This window comes from Girardinichthys multiradiatus, chromosome 1, assembly GCF_021462225.1.
Source record: "Girardinichthys multiradiatus isolate DD_20200921_A chromosome 1, DD_fGirMul_XY1, whole genome shotgun sequence".
NCBI lineage: Eukaryota > Metazoa > Chordata > Actinopteri > Cyprinodontiformes > Goodeidae > Girardinichthys > Girardinichthys multiradiatus.
This window is the reverse complement of record NC_061794.1, coordinates 46,322,457-46,334,731: the sequence shown is the minus strand read 5'-3', so window position 1 is coordinate 46,334,731 and position 12,275 is coordinate 46,322,457. Positions and strand designations below refer to the sequence as shown.

Below are 12,275 nucleotides of genomic sequence, written 5' to 3'. Positions count from 1 at the left end.
GCTTCCTCCAAGACCACAGACACGTCAACGATCTCTTCTCCATCTTTCACCATCACCAGACCAACTTTCATCCCTTTGCAGAAAATAACGAGTTGTCAAATAAAGTATTGTTGGTCACTAGTTGTAAATTGAATTCATGACATCAAGGACAAGCACATGTTTACATTTTTACACCAATAAAATATATATGGATTACAAGAAACATTTTTAAAATAAATATTTTAATAAACAAATGTTACTAACAGATTTATTTATTTTTTTACTGTACAATTATACTTTTGGAATTTCTATAAAGATGTCCAATTTATTATACGTTAGTTGTTGCATACAGACTTAGAATTTTTAACCAAACAGATGAAAGAAATCACAGTATATGGAGGGATTTCAAAGTAAATTTTAAGTACAACTAACCCCCCCCCCAACTTCGGCCACATTTGCAGTTTGAAAATTGGAGCCAGTATCAGTGTTGCTTGGAGGACCCTGGGGGAAAATGAGCGGGGCACCAACGGGGCGGAGTCAGTGTCATGAGGAACTGCTGTGTACGGCGTTAGATAAACACAAAGGTGTCACAATGAGCCGTCAGAGTGAACAAGACAACTCTCCCTGGTGCTGTCTGTGTGTTCAACTGGCAACTACACACCCTCCTCCCCCTCTGTGCTGCTCAGGGTGTGATCAGACGGTTCACAGCAGCAGCTAACGTCAATACTATAAAAATAGAGTACCGTATTTTCCAGACTATAAGTCGCACTTTTTGCTTTTTTCATAGTTTGGTTGGTCCTGCGACTTGTATATCAATATTTACTGACTGACATGCACCAAGGACTAAAGATTACCGTCTACAGCCGCGAGAGGGCAACCTGACCTCTCTGCTCCACTGGATGTGGAAGTGGAAGCGCCACAGTTGCGCTGTGTTTTCTGCCAGGTACCCTATTCCACCGGTACAGTTTTTAGAACTGAGCGACTCTGCGCAGTTGGATTTAATATGGGGCAAAAAATATGCATTTAACTTGTTATAACCACCTTCAATAACGAATTTCTCAGTAATTTCAGCCCATGCTTTCTTTTTCCCGGTGTTATCTTTATCAAAGGGATGCGATGTGTCGTATAAAATTGTATGTTTTTCCAGCTCCAAGATACAAGTCTTGTCATGTGTCAAGTATCGAGTGAGATGCAATGGTGGCTTGGTGCTGTAGCCGAAGGTAATGATGATGTTTCAGAGTAAAATACGATCCACATTCCACACATGTAGTCTACTTGTAAACTCGACCGGATTCACTTTGCTTTTCTTCAACTGGCTTCCTGCCTGAAAGGTCCGCTCTAGATTGAGGTGGAGTTGGTGTGGCAAGCGGCAAAAATAGAACAGCTGCGTATTTTAGATAAGCGGCGAGCGCCGACGCATCTGGGACACTTCAGCAACGCACCGCAGTGCACCAGGTGGAACAGCTCCGACCGATTGGAGTTTCTGCGAACGCTTCCGCATCCAGTGGACCAGAGGCATAAGTGGGTGACAACTAGAGGGCGACACGGGAGTGGATTTTCTCTCCTGTCCCGTCCCGCTCCCATTTAGAACGACTCCCACTCCGGTGCCACTCCCAATTTTTGTTTTCTTCATTTAGTCTTTCGGCAATTTCTCCAAAGGACCAGTTAGGTCCCTGTTTTTAACTGTAGTAAAGGCCAGTTAAAGTAAAAAGAATAATAATGAAGAAATAATAAAATATTAAACAAGGAAACAGACCATGCCTATCTTAGCTGAATAAATAAAATGTACATAGTTGTATTTTACTTATTGATTAAGTGATTGTTTCCTTTGAACAATGACATCACTTTTATGTTTCAAGTTGCTCAAACAAAAGAAAAATGCACCTAGTAAGAGAACTGTACTTGTTGAATAAAAGGACAAAAAGGCAAAACCTTCATAATTTAGAAACTGTACCTCAATGGTTCACAGCCCTGGTCCTCAGGGACCCCTTCCCTGCAAGTTTTAGATGTGTGTTTCTGCTCCAGAACACCTGATTTAAATTCTGACATGACCTCCTATACAGGCATCAAGAATGGAGGGTCAAACTGGACAAACTTAATACAATAAAATCATCATTAAATAAATAAATGTTGTGAATGTCCCATAAGTGAAGTAAATGTAACATGAAAGAAATGTAACATTAAATGTGCCACTAAATTAAAGGTACCATTTATTTATTTAATACATCATTAGAAACAATAAATGTACCATTATATCATGAAATGGACTATAATGCAATTAAATGTGCCACTGAATAATTAAGTATAATTTTAAAGACGACATGACGTAATTAGTGGTACACTTAATATTTAATGATGTATTAAATAAATTGTACATTTAATGGTACATTCAATTTTTTTCTATTTCACAACATATTTATTTAATATCTTCCCTTGATGAAGCCTTTCTACGGGGTCCGCGAGGGGACATGGGGGATTGTTTTCTCTTTTGTGTTCCCACGCAATAGTCTTTGTGTTATTTCGCAATACTTTGTGGGATAGTTTCCAAACCAGATAACTGCCAAATATGAAACAAACACTACACCCGTTTTGAGATTTATTGAGTTTTATTTTGAAATCAGCCTTAAATAAAATTATCTTCAATCAGACTAAAAGACAGTTTTTATCCACAAGCTGTCAAACAAACTACTGAACAATAAAACTGCACGAAACCACATCTGTGACACTTTATTTCCTTATTACTGCTGCATGATGTGTACTTTTTTTTTTTGTACACCATTAGTGTTTTTGTTTTTATCGTGATTTGAACGGTTCTTCTTATCCTAAGTATTTTATCGCATTGTTTACTGCGTGTTAACCTGCATATGACAAATAAACCATATTAATGACATATCAGTGTTTGTTTTATGAGCAGTTTATCATCTGTGCTGTTGCTCCAAAATGCCAAACGTAAAAGTATTGCGTGGAGACGCAAAAGTAATAAATTTCCCCATGTCCCCTCACGGGCTTCCGTACCTTACCTCTTAAATCTTTAGAGCACATGCAGCAGTTTTGTTGGTCAGATGAGACTTGACACATGTTGGTACTTTTGGTTTGATGAATGAAGAGAAGCAGGGTTGATTTAATCCAGAATCTGTCTTACAAGTGTCTCTTAATCACTGGTGAACTTGATTACAACTAAACACGTTTTACAAGCAGCAGACTGCGTGTTAAAACCGCTACATTCAACTCTCCTGAAGTTCGGTAATATTTGCGACTTTCCTGTCAGCTCTATGAGTTTAATAGATAAGTCTTTACTTCTGACTTTACGTTACAAATCCAATTTTACCACGTCCAGTTCTCCACCTGCGTTTGCTCCCTCCATCCTGAACGCAGGTGGAAAACATCGAGCAGAAGCACTGTTGGCTTGTGGGTCGTGTAGTTCGTTTGACTCACATTATAGTATAGGCTTCTTAGAAAAAAACTACACAATAGCGGCGTCGATCCAAGTTTTTTTTTCTTAAAGTTTATAACAAAGTCTCAGTTTTACATTTCCAAGGACAATTGATCCTAGTTTATTTTCCCTCCTATTGGTTAGCTCCCGCTCCCGTCTGCTCCGGTTCATGTTTTATCCTGTACCGTCCCAATCACGTGATCTTTACTGATGCTGTCTCCCATCCCGCGGGATTCCCGTGGGAATCCAGTGATCCGTGGGACTCCCGAAAAAATGTCAGCCTCTAGTGACAACTACCGGTATGGTATATGCTGCTCCTGTACCACTGAAAAATTAACCGAAACATTCATTTAAAGACAACTGAGAGAGACTGAACAAAATGCCCCCAAAAATAAAATAATATTCTGCCGAAGAGGAGAAGGCGCTTCCTCTGGAGTTGTTCAGAAGCGACACCGAGGATGAAGAATTTAATGGATTCAGTGATGTGGAATGCGATCGGGAGCTCGCTGTCTTGCTATGTTAATTTAGCCTATTATGCCTCCCAGGTGTGCTCTTTATACTATTGTGTAGTTTAATAACTTAATGTTTGACATTAACATACGTTAACATAGCGGACACCTACTCAGTCTGTTGTTCTGTGTTCTATTGGGTAGTTGATTAACTTGACTCTCCAGATTGTTTGTTCTTGGACTTTGTGGATTTTGTGAAAAAAAATGTCAAAATATGACTTACATGTTTTTTCCCTCTTCATGACACATTTTTATTACTGTTGCGACTTATACGGTAAAATGCGGTAGTGCAAAACTGAACACGTTCATACTTTATGGTCTTAATTGTCCTGAAATCAGTTTATTAACTTGTAGTACTTTTTAAGACCCTGCAGACACCCTGGAAATATAATCTTTATTAGAGCTCTGGGAACCACTGATTACACTGGAATTACACATTAACAACCCCAACCAAAGCCGTCACCCGTGACAAGGCGATAGCAGGCAACTCCTATTTGAGAAAATGATTAGACCACCCTTGCTTTTTGTTCTTGTTCATTTTAATGCTGGTACCACTAAAGATTTATCACCCGAAAAATATAATAAACACCACAAAAAATGCAGTTGATTCCATACTACTTTCCTATTTGACATGTTTAAGCCTAATTGTATACGGGGGGTATACATTACCCCAGGAATTGTAATCTTATACCTTTAGGTGTAGCAGCAGTAAAATGAACAAGAAACTGAAAAAAACAAGGGTGGTCTTATGACTTTTCCATGATTGTATGTGTGTATAATATGAAAATGCCAGATAGTAGTGATTTACCTACCTCCACAGTCTTGGCCAAGGCATCATCTCTGAGGAAATGAGAAAGGCCTAACAAAAGAATGGTTCTTTTTGTGTGAGTAGAGTTCTAAAAAACAGAACAAAAAGTACAAACATTTCTCACGTTAATAAAATTATAATTTACCCCTGTCAGAAAAATCTTCATCTTAGGGTGTACTTGCATCAAGAGCTCTTGTAAGCTTGGTTAGTTCTGGCAATCCACTCTTGGCTTTGAAAAGCTCAAGGAACCTGTCCAGGTACTGGTCAAGCCCAGAGAAGAAGACTTCTTTCAGGTTTACCGATGTGAGGCGAGCAAATTCTGATTCAATCTGCATAAAAGGATGGGGGTCAAGGCACAAAAAAGAAAACTCCATCAAAGTGCAATTTTAAACAAACCATTCAACACACCTGAGGTACGAAGAACAAGGCAGGCCACCTTTCTTGAACTTGTGCGACCAGTGGCTCATCTTTTACGATCTCCTTCCTCCGCAAAGAGTAAGTATTGTCCATCATTTTGTCAACTAGCTTCCAGTCAATTTTTCTTTTCTTCATTTCACTGACCAAGGTGGTTCTTTCCACTTCAAGATCATTCTCACTTTTCCCATCTGGAAATCCTGGCAAGAAATTTGCCTCTGATTTCTTGGCTTGTTTGATTCTTTTTGACTTTAATGGACTAGAGGAACGCTTATTTACTGAAAGCTCAGGGCACCCAGCTTGACGAAGTTTCTGTCTGAAGTTCTGAACTTTGAACTAAATTTCCAGCTGTACCATCCAAACACTGATCCTGGATCTTTCAGACAAGGATGCTTGATTACAAGTGCTTGAGCCACAGCCTCAATCTCCTCCCGAGTTGGATATGGGGTGTAGGCAAAAATGACTTGAGCTAACTTATCTAGCATATCATTTTTCATTTCCTTTGGTGGTTCATATACATTGCCATTATTGTTAAAGGACTCATTGGCTGCTCTTAATCTTAATTCCACATCATAGGCAAAGGTAGGGATAGGGAAAGGAAGGGGCAACAGGCGAGGTTGACTAGTACTGGGAGACTCTTCACAGGAGGATGAGAAGCTTGCAGTGTCTAGGGTAGAGTCTGTGTGGTAGCTTTCTGACTTGGAGTGCACTTTCAGTGTTGCTTTATCTTGAGGAAGGTCTGACATGCTAGTTAGATTACATCGCCCCATGTCAAATTCAGGATCCTGATTCTGAACCACAAGCTCCCCATCAACTCCAAGCTTTGTCCTCAGAAATTTGCTGAAGTCTTCAACAGTATCTGGCAATTGGTCAACAGTAATTTTTCTTATGTCGCTGTGACTTAGGATGACACGCAGTAGCATGGCGAGTCTTTGAAAAGACAATAAATTAAATTAAATTAAATTAGTGCAAGCTTACAATTAAGTATACCTTAACATACCAAGTGCTCTGAACTGACTTATGTTTTGTGTCATTTTCAGTCAGTCATTTTCTACCGCTTCTTCCATAGTGGGTCGCGGGGGAGTTGGTGCCTATCTCCAGCAGTCTATGGGCAAGAGGCGGGGTACACCCTGGACAGGTCGCCAGTCCATCACAGGGAAACACACAAACAACCATGCACACACTCATTCAAACACCTAAGGGAAATTTAGAGTTACCAATTAACCTAACAGGCATGTCTTTGGACTGTGGGAGGAAGCTGGAGTACCCGGTGAGAACCCACGCATGCACGGGGAGAACATGCAAACTCCATGCAGAAAGACCCTCAGCAGGGAATCAAATCCAGGACCTTCTTGTTGCAAGGCAACAGTGCTACCAACTGCGCCACCGTGCAACCATTCTGTTAAATTATTTTTGTATTATTTTAGGCTTTATATATTTGGTAATTAAAAAAAAAGGACAAAACAAGTTAGTGAGCATTTTGTATGTAGATAATGCTATAAATGTGCATGTAAAAATTATTTTTTATGACAATAACTGACAGATAATTTTTTCCCATCAATTATTACAGGGTAAAAATCATGTAAATCACTAAAATCGTGTAAATGTTTTCTAACAAGGTTTTGATAGTGTAGCTGAGGAGCAGCCAAAAATATTTTATGATTTGTCAAATGTTGTATGTGAATGAATTGTATTAAAAATAAATTGATATACATCACTCCCAAAAAGATTTTTCAGATGTCCTTGTATACCTGTGTCAATAGTAGTGCCCATTATCTTGTACATAAACTTGTTAAAAAAAATACCTTATGTATGTATCAGAAAGGCCTTTGGTGAGATTAGAAGTCTTCCCCGCAGTGTACGCTGCCAGTGGAGAGTAAGTGGTTGAGCTCGTCTGGTTCAGCTACTTTGATATCTTGTCTGCTGAGTTCCTAGCACCTCAGGTGGTCCAAGATTAGGGCTGTGAAAGGTTCAAGAACAAAACAAGCCTTGTTGCACACCAGCAACACATGAACAATTTTACAAAAATCAGGAAGTCCATGTGTCTCTCTAAATGAGACAGAAATGTCCCTGGTGTACTTTGTTCCATCTATGTATGCAGTTGATGATAATGAAATACTTCTGACAGCTTGAAATTTCTTTTGAATCGCTTACTTTACAGAAGAAGAAAGCATTTCCACACAAACATCTGATGCTCCTTTAAGTTCCACTGTTGGTTTAAAGAATGGGCGAATCAAGGTAGTATGCCAACATAGGTTGGTGTCTCACTGATAAGAGTCAGAAGAATATTCTTTAAGTTATTTACGTCACGGACCACTTTCTTAAAATAGCTATATTTAGCTTCGAACCTTATTGTCCAAAATTCTACCAATGGCCCGAAACAGCAAATTAGCCCAGGATAATGTTCCAAGAAGTGGTGTTTAGGTTTGAGGTTCACTTCTGGAAACACTGTCTGTAGGAGGTTCCTGTGTCCCCTTATTTTAGCATCCAGGTAACACAAGCTTTCCTCTGTGAAGCTAAAGGATACCAACAGTTCAACAATGTCTTTAAGTTCAAGGACTAAACACCATGCATCATCGTTCTCAGGTACAAAGTCAGCAATGAATATGGGTAACAGTCTCAATAATGTCCAATACTCATGTCCATTCCCTCCAATAGTTTGACTAACCAAGATTTTTTAAGACAGCTTTTGTGGATGGTTTATTCTGTCAGAACAGTTGTAGGGAAATCGCTGTATGACAAAATTAAAAAATTGTAAGGTGAAGTACGTCTTTCTAATGTGTTTTCGCAAACACAAAGGTCAAAAGGCACAATGCCTTCTAAAAGGTCTGGGGGAAATCCAGTTATGCAATGAAAGTACATCAGTTTGTTAAGAACACAATCACTTTTCACTCCATCAACACTTTTCAAGTTCTCATTCTGCATAAGCTTAACAACACTGTCGTCATGGGACCGTTTTGTTCTTGGTGGAAATACACCACTTTGTACAGAATAACGCTATATCAGTACGACTGGCTGTGCAAAAACGACAGAATTTATCAACATTAAATGACTCATGAAAACCTGCCAATGAATGTGCTCCTAAATTGTCAGAAGACACAAACACCACTGTACCCTTAATGCTAGCTCCCAATTTGGACACATAAACACCTTGTGTTTCAAGTAGTTGGAGATCTCTCAACAGTGGTTCTAAAATGCCTTTGTAACCAAATGTTTTAACATCTACACTTCGACACAAAAGAGCAAGATAAATGTTTGACAACGATGACCTGAATTTAACAGGTAAATTTGCAATTGCCCAATATATTGCACAGAGTTTATGTTTTTTCCTAGAGGTTCGTAGCGGACCTCAAAATCATCAATGTATAGTGCATTGCTCCTCTGCAGAAAGTAGTGGGTTTCCTTTAAAATAACCATCAAACACACTGGTATAATGCCCAGGTTTGGGGTCAGTACTAGGTTCTACAAGTCTTTCAATAATATCTGTTCTATTTAACAATGCTATATATATATATATAAGGGCATCAGGGCAGTTATTGCTCATGAATTACTATAACGCCACTTGCAAAGAAACAAAATATACACGATGTAATTCAAGCAGTTTGAACAATTCAACTGAATAAAAGTTATGATGAAATACAGCAGAATTGTTCGAGAAAGTTCGTACTTATGGCTCTGGCCAAATGGTTACAATGACTAATTAATTAACTAAACCCATTAGTACAAATACACAGACTTATGAAGCAAGACAAGATAAAGGCTTGTAAATAATTCACCGTAATGAGTTTGCTCACAAAACATACTTTCATTATGCACTGCCCTCCACATGGGCACAACATGGCCGTTACATTGTTACCTTTTTTTTTTAATGGCTTGCAACTAGCAAGGGCAGTTTGCAATGAGTAAAGCAAAGCGCACCGCGTTGCGAAGTCCCGCGCAAGCTGCGGTCAAAGTTCAAGATAGTTCAACTTTGCGCTAAACACAGCGGCAAGCGCAGCGCAAATCGCGCCCTGTCTAGCCCTTTAGTTTCACAAAATGTATACACCACATGTGCTGGAACCATGCACGGTCTGTGTTTATTTAATCATTGTTTTTGTTCAAACGCCATTACAAACAGCACCAACATGGCACCTTTTTCCAATAGAAAATATGTGCATTACACAAAACATTAGCTGTGGCGAGAGTTATGTTCAGCAAAGACAACGAAAAATATCTTAAAAGTTACTTGAATCCTTGCAGTCAAGTGAAGTGTACCAGGAGCACATGCCCTGACATATCACCAGGAATGCTAAGCTACATAAGCTAGCTAGGCTCGGTTATTTGTAGTAGTTAGCTAATTTTATTATTCAGTATGTCAAAATGTGTTACTTTACTCACCTTAATAGCAAATGACGACGAAAAAGCTCCAAAATATGCGAAGAGGCGAAAATAGTGTCTCTCTCTCTGCCTGCAACCATTGCTCAGTCTCCAACAGTCAGATAAACGTGATGATGCAGCCTTATTTTAAATTAGACACGTCCATAATTGCAGAGATAGTTCAGTTGAAAAACATTTCAGAATTCACTCAGTGTCAAGTTCCATTTTTTACTTTTTTGTGTAATTGAGCTGTTTTCAGTGAAAAAAACATCTGTTATCACAATAGTTCAATAAAATACTTCCCAAACTGACTCAGAATTACATGTTGACATAATTAAAGTGCAAAATTACAATTTACAGTGTGAGAGGTGAACTGTATCTGTGTTCACTTCTAATGTGTCAACCCAGAGTTGCACAAAGTTTGGTTTCTTCACTCAGTTTTCCAGTTTTAGCCACAGTCTGATCAATGATTATTCTGCATTCCTACTTTATATGTGTGTTTGTCTTCGTAGCTCCTGGTCCTCCTGCATCTTTGAGGTTTGAAAGCCCCACAGAGACCTCACTGATTCTTCACTGGACTCCTCCACATGAAATCAATGGCAAACTTCTGGGATATGTGGTGCAGTACCAACAAGGTACTGTTTGACTGTTTTAAAAGAGAAACCACACTTTAATTTTGGCTGAATTTCTCTTTATTTGCAACTTACATCAGGATTATGTTTCTGCCACAAAAGACTCTCGGGTCCTAAGCACACGTTACGCACCTGTAGAATGAAGTTGTGAGCTATGTAGGACATAGAGAGTGCATATTTCACATGTGGCACTGCTGACGTATGCCTGGTTTGTGTTTAATTTTAGATGGGGAGAGTCATGGCAACCTGGTGAAGTTCGAGATGATCAGCGATCAAGTAAACCATTTTGAGCTGAATGATCTGGACCCTAGCAGTTATTACATCTTTAAGGTTATCGCACTAACTGCTGCAGGACAGGGTCCTTACATTGAAGGGAGGGTTGCCACCCTGCTGGAAGGAGGTGATGCCACTGAGATTTGTGTTTAGCTTTTTATGCCCTCATTTCCCTATCATCTCCGGCCTTTAATTCCAATATCCATCAGTTAACAAATCAAATATTATAAAATAGTGAAACTTAATCATCAATGGTTTAAACGTTTGTAGAATCAACATGTTTTGCTTGTAGCAAAAGCATACGGCCATAAATTTTGGTGGATGTGTATTTCATGTTAGTGTGAACTCAAACCTGCTGCCTGTCTCTCTTACCTCCTGCAGTTCCTCCATCAAACATCACTGTAGTTTCCAGCAACACGTCGTTCAACCTGAGCTGGGTGCCTGGAGACCGCCACAGAAACCACGGTTTCCACATCCACTACCTCAGGTGGAAAAGTGGAAAAGAACTGGAAAAAGGATTGGGAAGCGCAGGTAAGAGCATGTAGATACTAGGATACGGAAAAGCCCAAAGATGGAGCCTTGGGGGACTCCATATGTGATTTTTGTCAACTCTGATGTAAAGTCCCCTGTTGACACAAAAAAGTCCCTGTCTTTTAAGAAAGACTTAAACCAGCCAAGTGCTGTACCAGAAAGACTGACCCAGTTCTCCAGTCGCTCCAGTAACGCGATCAAGTGTCAAACGCTGTGCTGAGGTCCATTAATACCAGAACTGTGCTTCTTCCACCGTCTGCTTGTATGCAGATGTCATTGAACACCTTCATAAGGGCAGTCTCTGTACTGTTGTGAGGATGGAAACCTGGCTGTTCACTTTTAAAAAGATTTCATTTCATATTAACAACACCGAAAGCAATTTAATCTTGGAGAAGCAGTACGCTGCATCACCAAATATTTAACCACATAGGTGATGTTTGAGGCCTTCTCAACTAGGTGTGAAGGATGGAATGATTCATGAAGAAGGTCTGTCCTGCTGGCTTTGCTTGTCTTGGTTCGTGAGATATTCTGTTCAGAGCATTCACATAGAAAGTGTTGCAACTGTAACTCAGTGAAGGAGCAGAGCACAGCATTCAAATCAGTCATAGCAATTCCAAGTGATAAAGATTGAAAAATTAGTTAAAGGCTATACAAACAGCAGCACAATTTCAGACTAATGTGTGGGATTATTTAAGATGTGCAAAAAAAAGTGGTGCACAAAACTGAAATTGTAGGAAAGCACTGAGCAACATTTAAGCACACCACTTACAATGTGCTGGTTCGTCTGCTAAGACATGAACTCCAGTGTTTCAGGTGACACCTCAGGAAGGCAGGCTAGAAAGACAACTTCTGGAAGTTTTGCACATAGAGATCTGTATGCATTGCTCTCACCAAGAGAGCGGGATTCTGAACTGGGCAGAACGACGTACACCTCCAAATCGCACCCAATTATGGCCCTTCTGGTTGCTAGGAGACCAGCATTGAACTAAAGACTTTTTTGCCTTGTTGGGCTCTGGCAGAAATTGACTGGGTTTATCTGTTCTGACATTCAAGCAAATATCATTGACTGCTAAATCAAATCTTAACTCTGGATGCCAAAATCTCTTAAAATAAATCTTTTTGTTCCATGCAAGATTGAGAAAACAAACTGCCCTGTGTAACTTCAAGTTCTCCTTTTTGTGAACAGCTGGCGTTAGGTGGGAAAGGTCAGAACTGATCAACTCCACACAGGGTTTCTATTCGCTCACAGGCCTCCAACCAGGAACAAAATACAGCCTAATGATCCTGCATGATAACAACTCTCACTGGCAGCAGGATTTCCGGACCATGGGACCAGGTGT

The 12,275-nt window shown here is 39.6% G+C and overlaps 1 protein-coding gene across 5 annotated transcripts in view; it reads left to right on the top strand.

Annotated features, from left to right (window-relative positions):
- LOC124876034 (neural cell adhesion molecule L1.1-like) overlaps window positions 1–12,275 on the top strand; it is a 72,184-nt gene that overhangs the window by 53,451 nt on the left and 6,458 nt on the right. For all 5 annotated transcript variants that reach the window (XM_047378525.1, XM_047378517.1, XM_047378510.1 and 2 more), the window contains 4 exons: window positions 10,012–10,134; window positions 10,358–10,531; window positions 10,786–10,935; window positions 12,122–12,271. In XM_047378525.1, coding sequence (XP_047234481.1) covers window positions 10,012–10,134; window positions 10,358–10,531; window positions 10,786–10,935; window positions 12,122–12,271 — 597 coding nt within the window. The remainder of the gene's footprint in view (window positions 1–10,011; window positions 10,135–10,357; window positions 10,532–10,785; window positions 10,936–12,121; window positions 12,272–12,275) is intronic.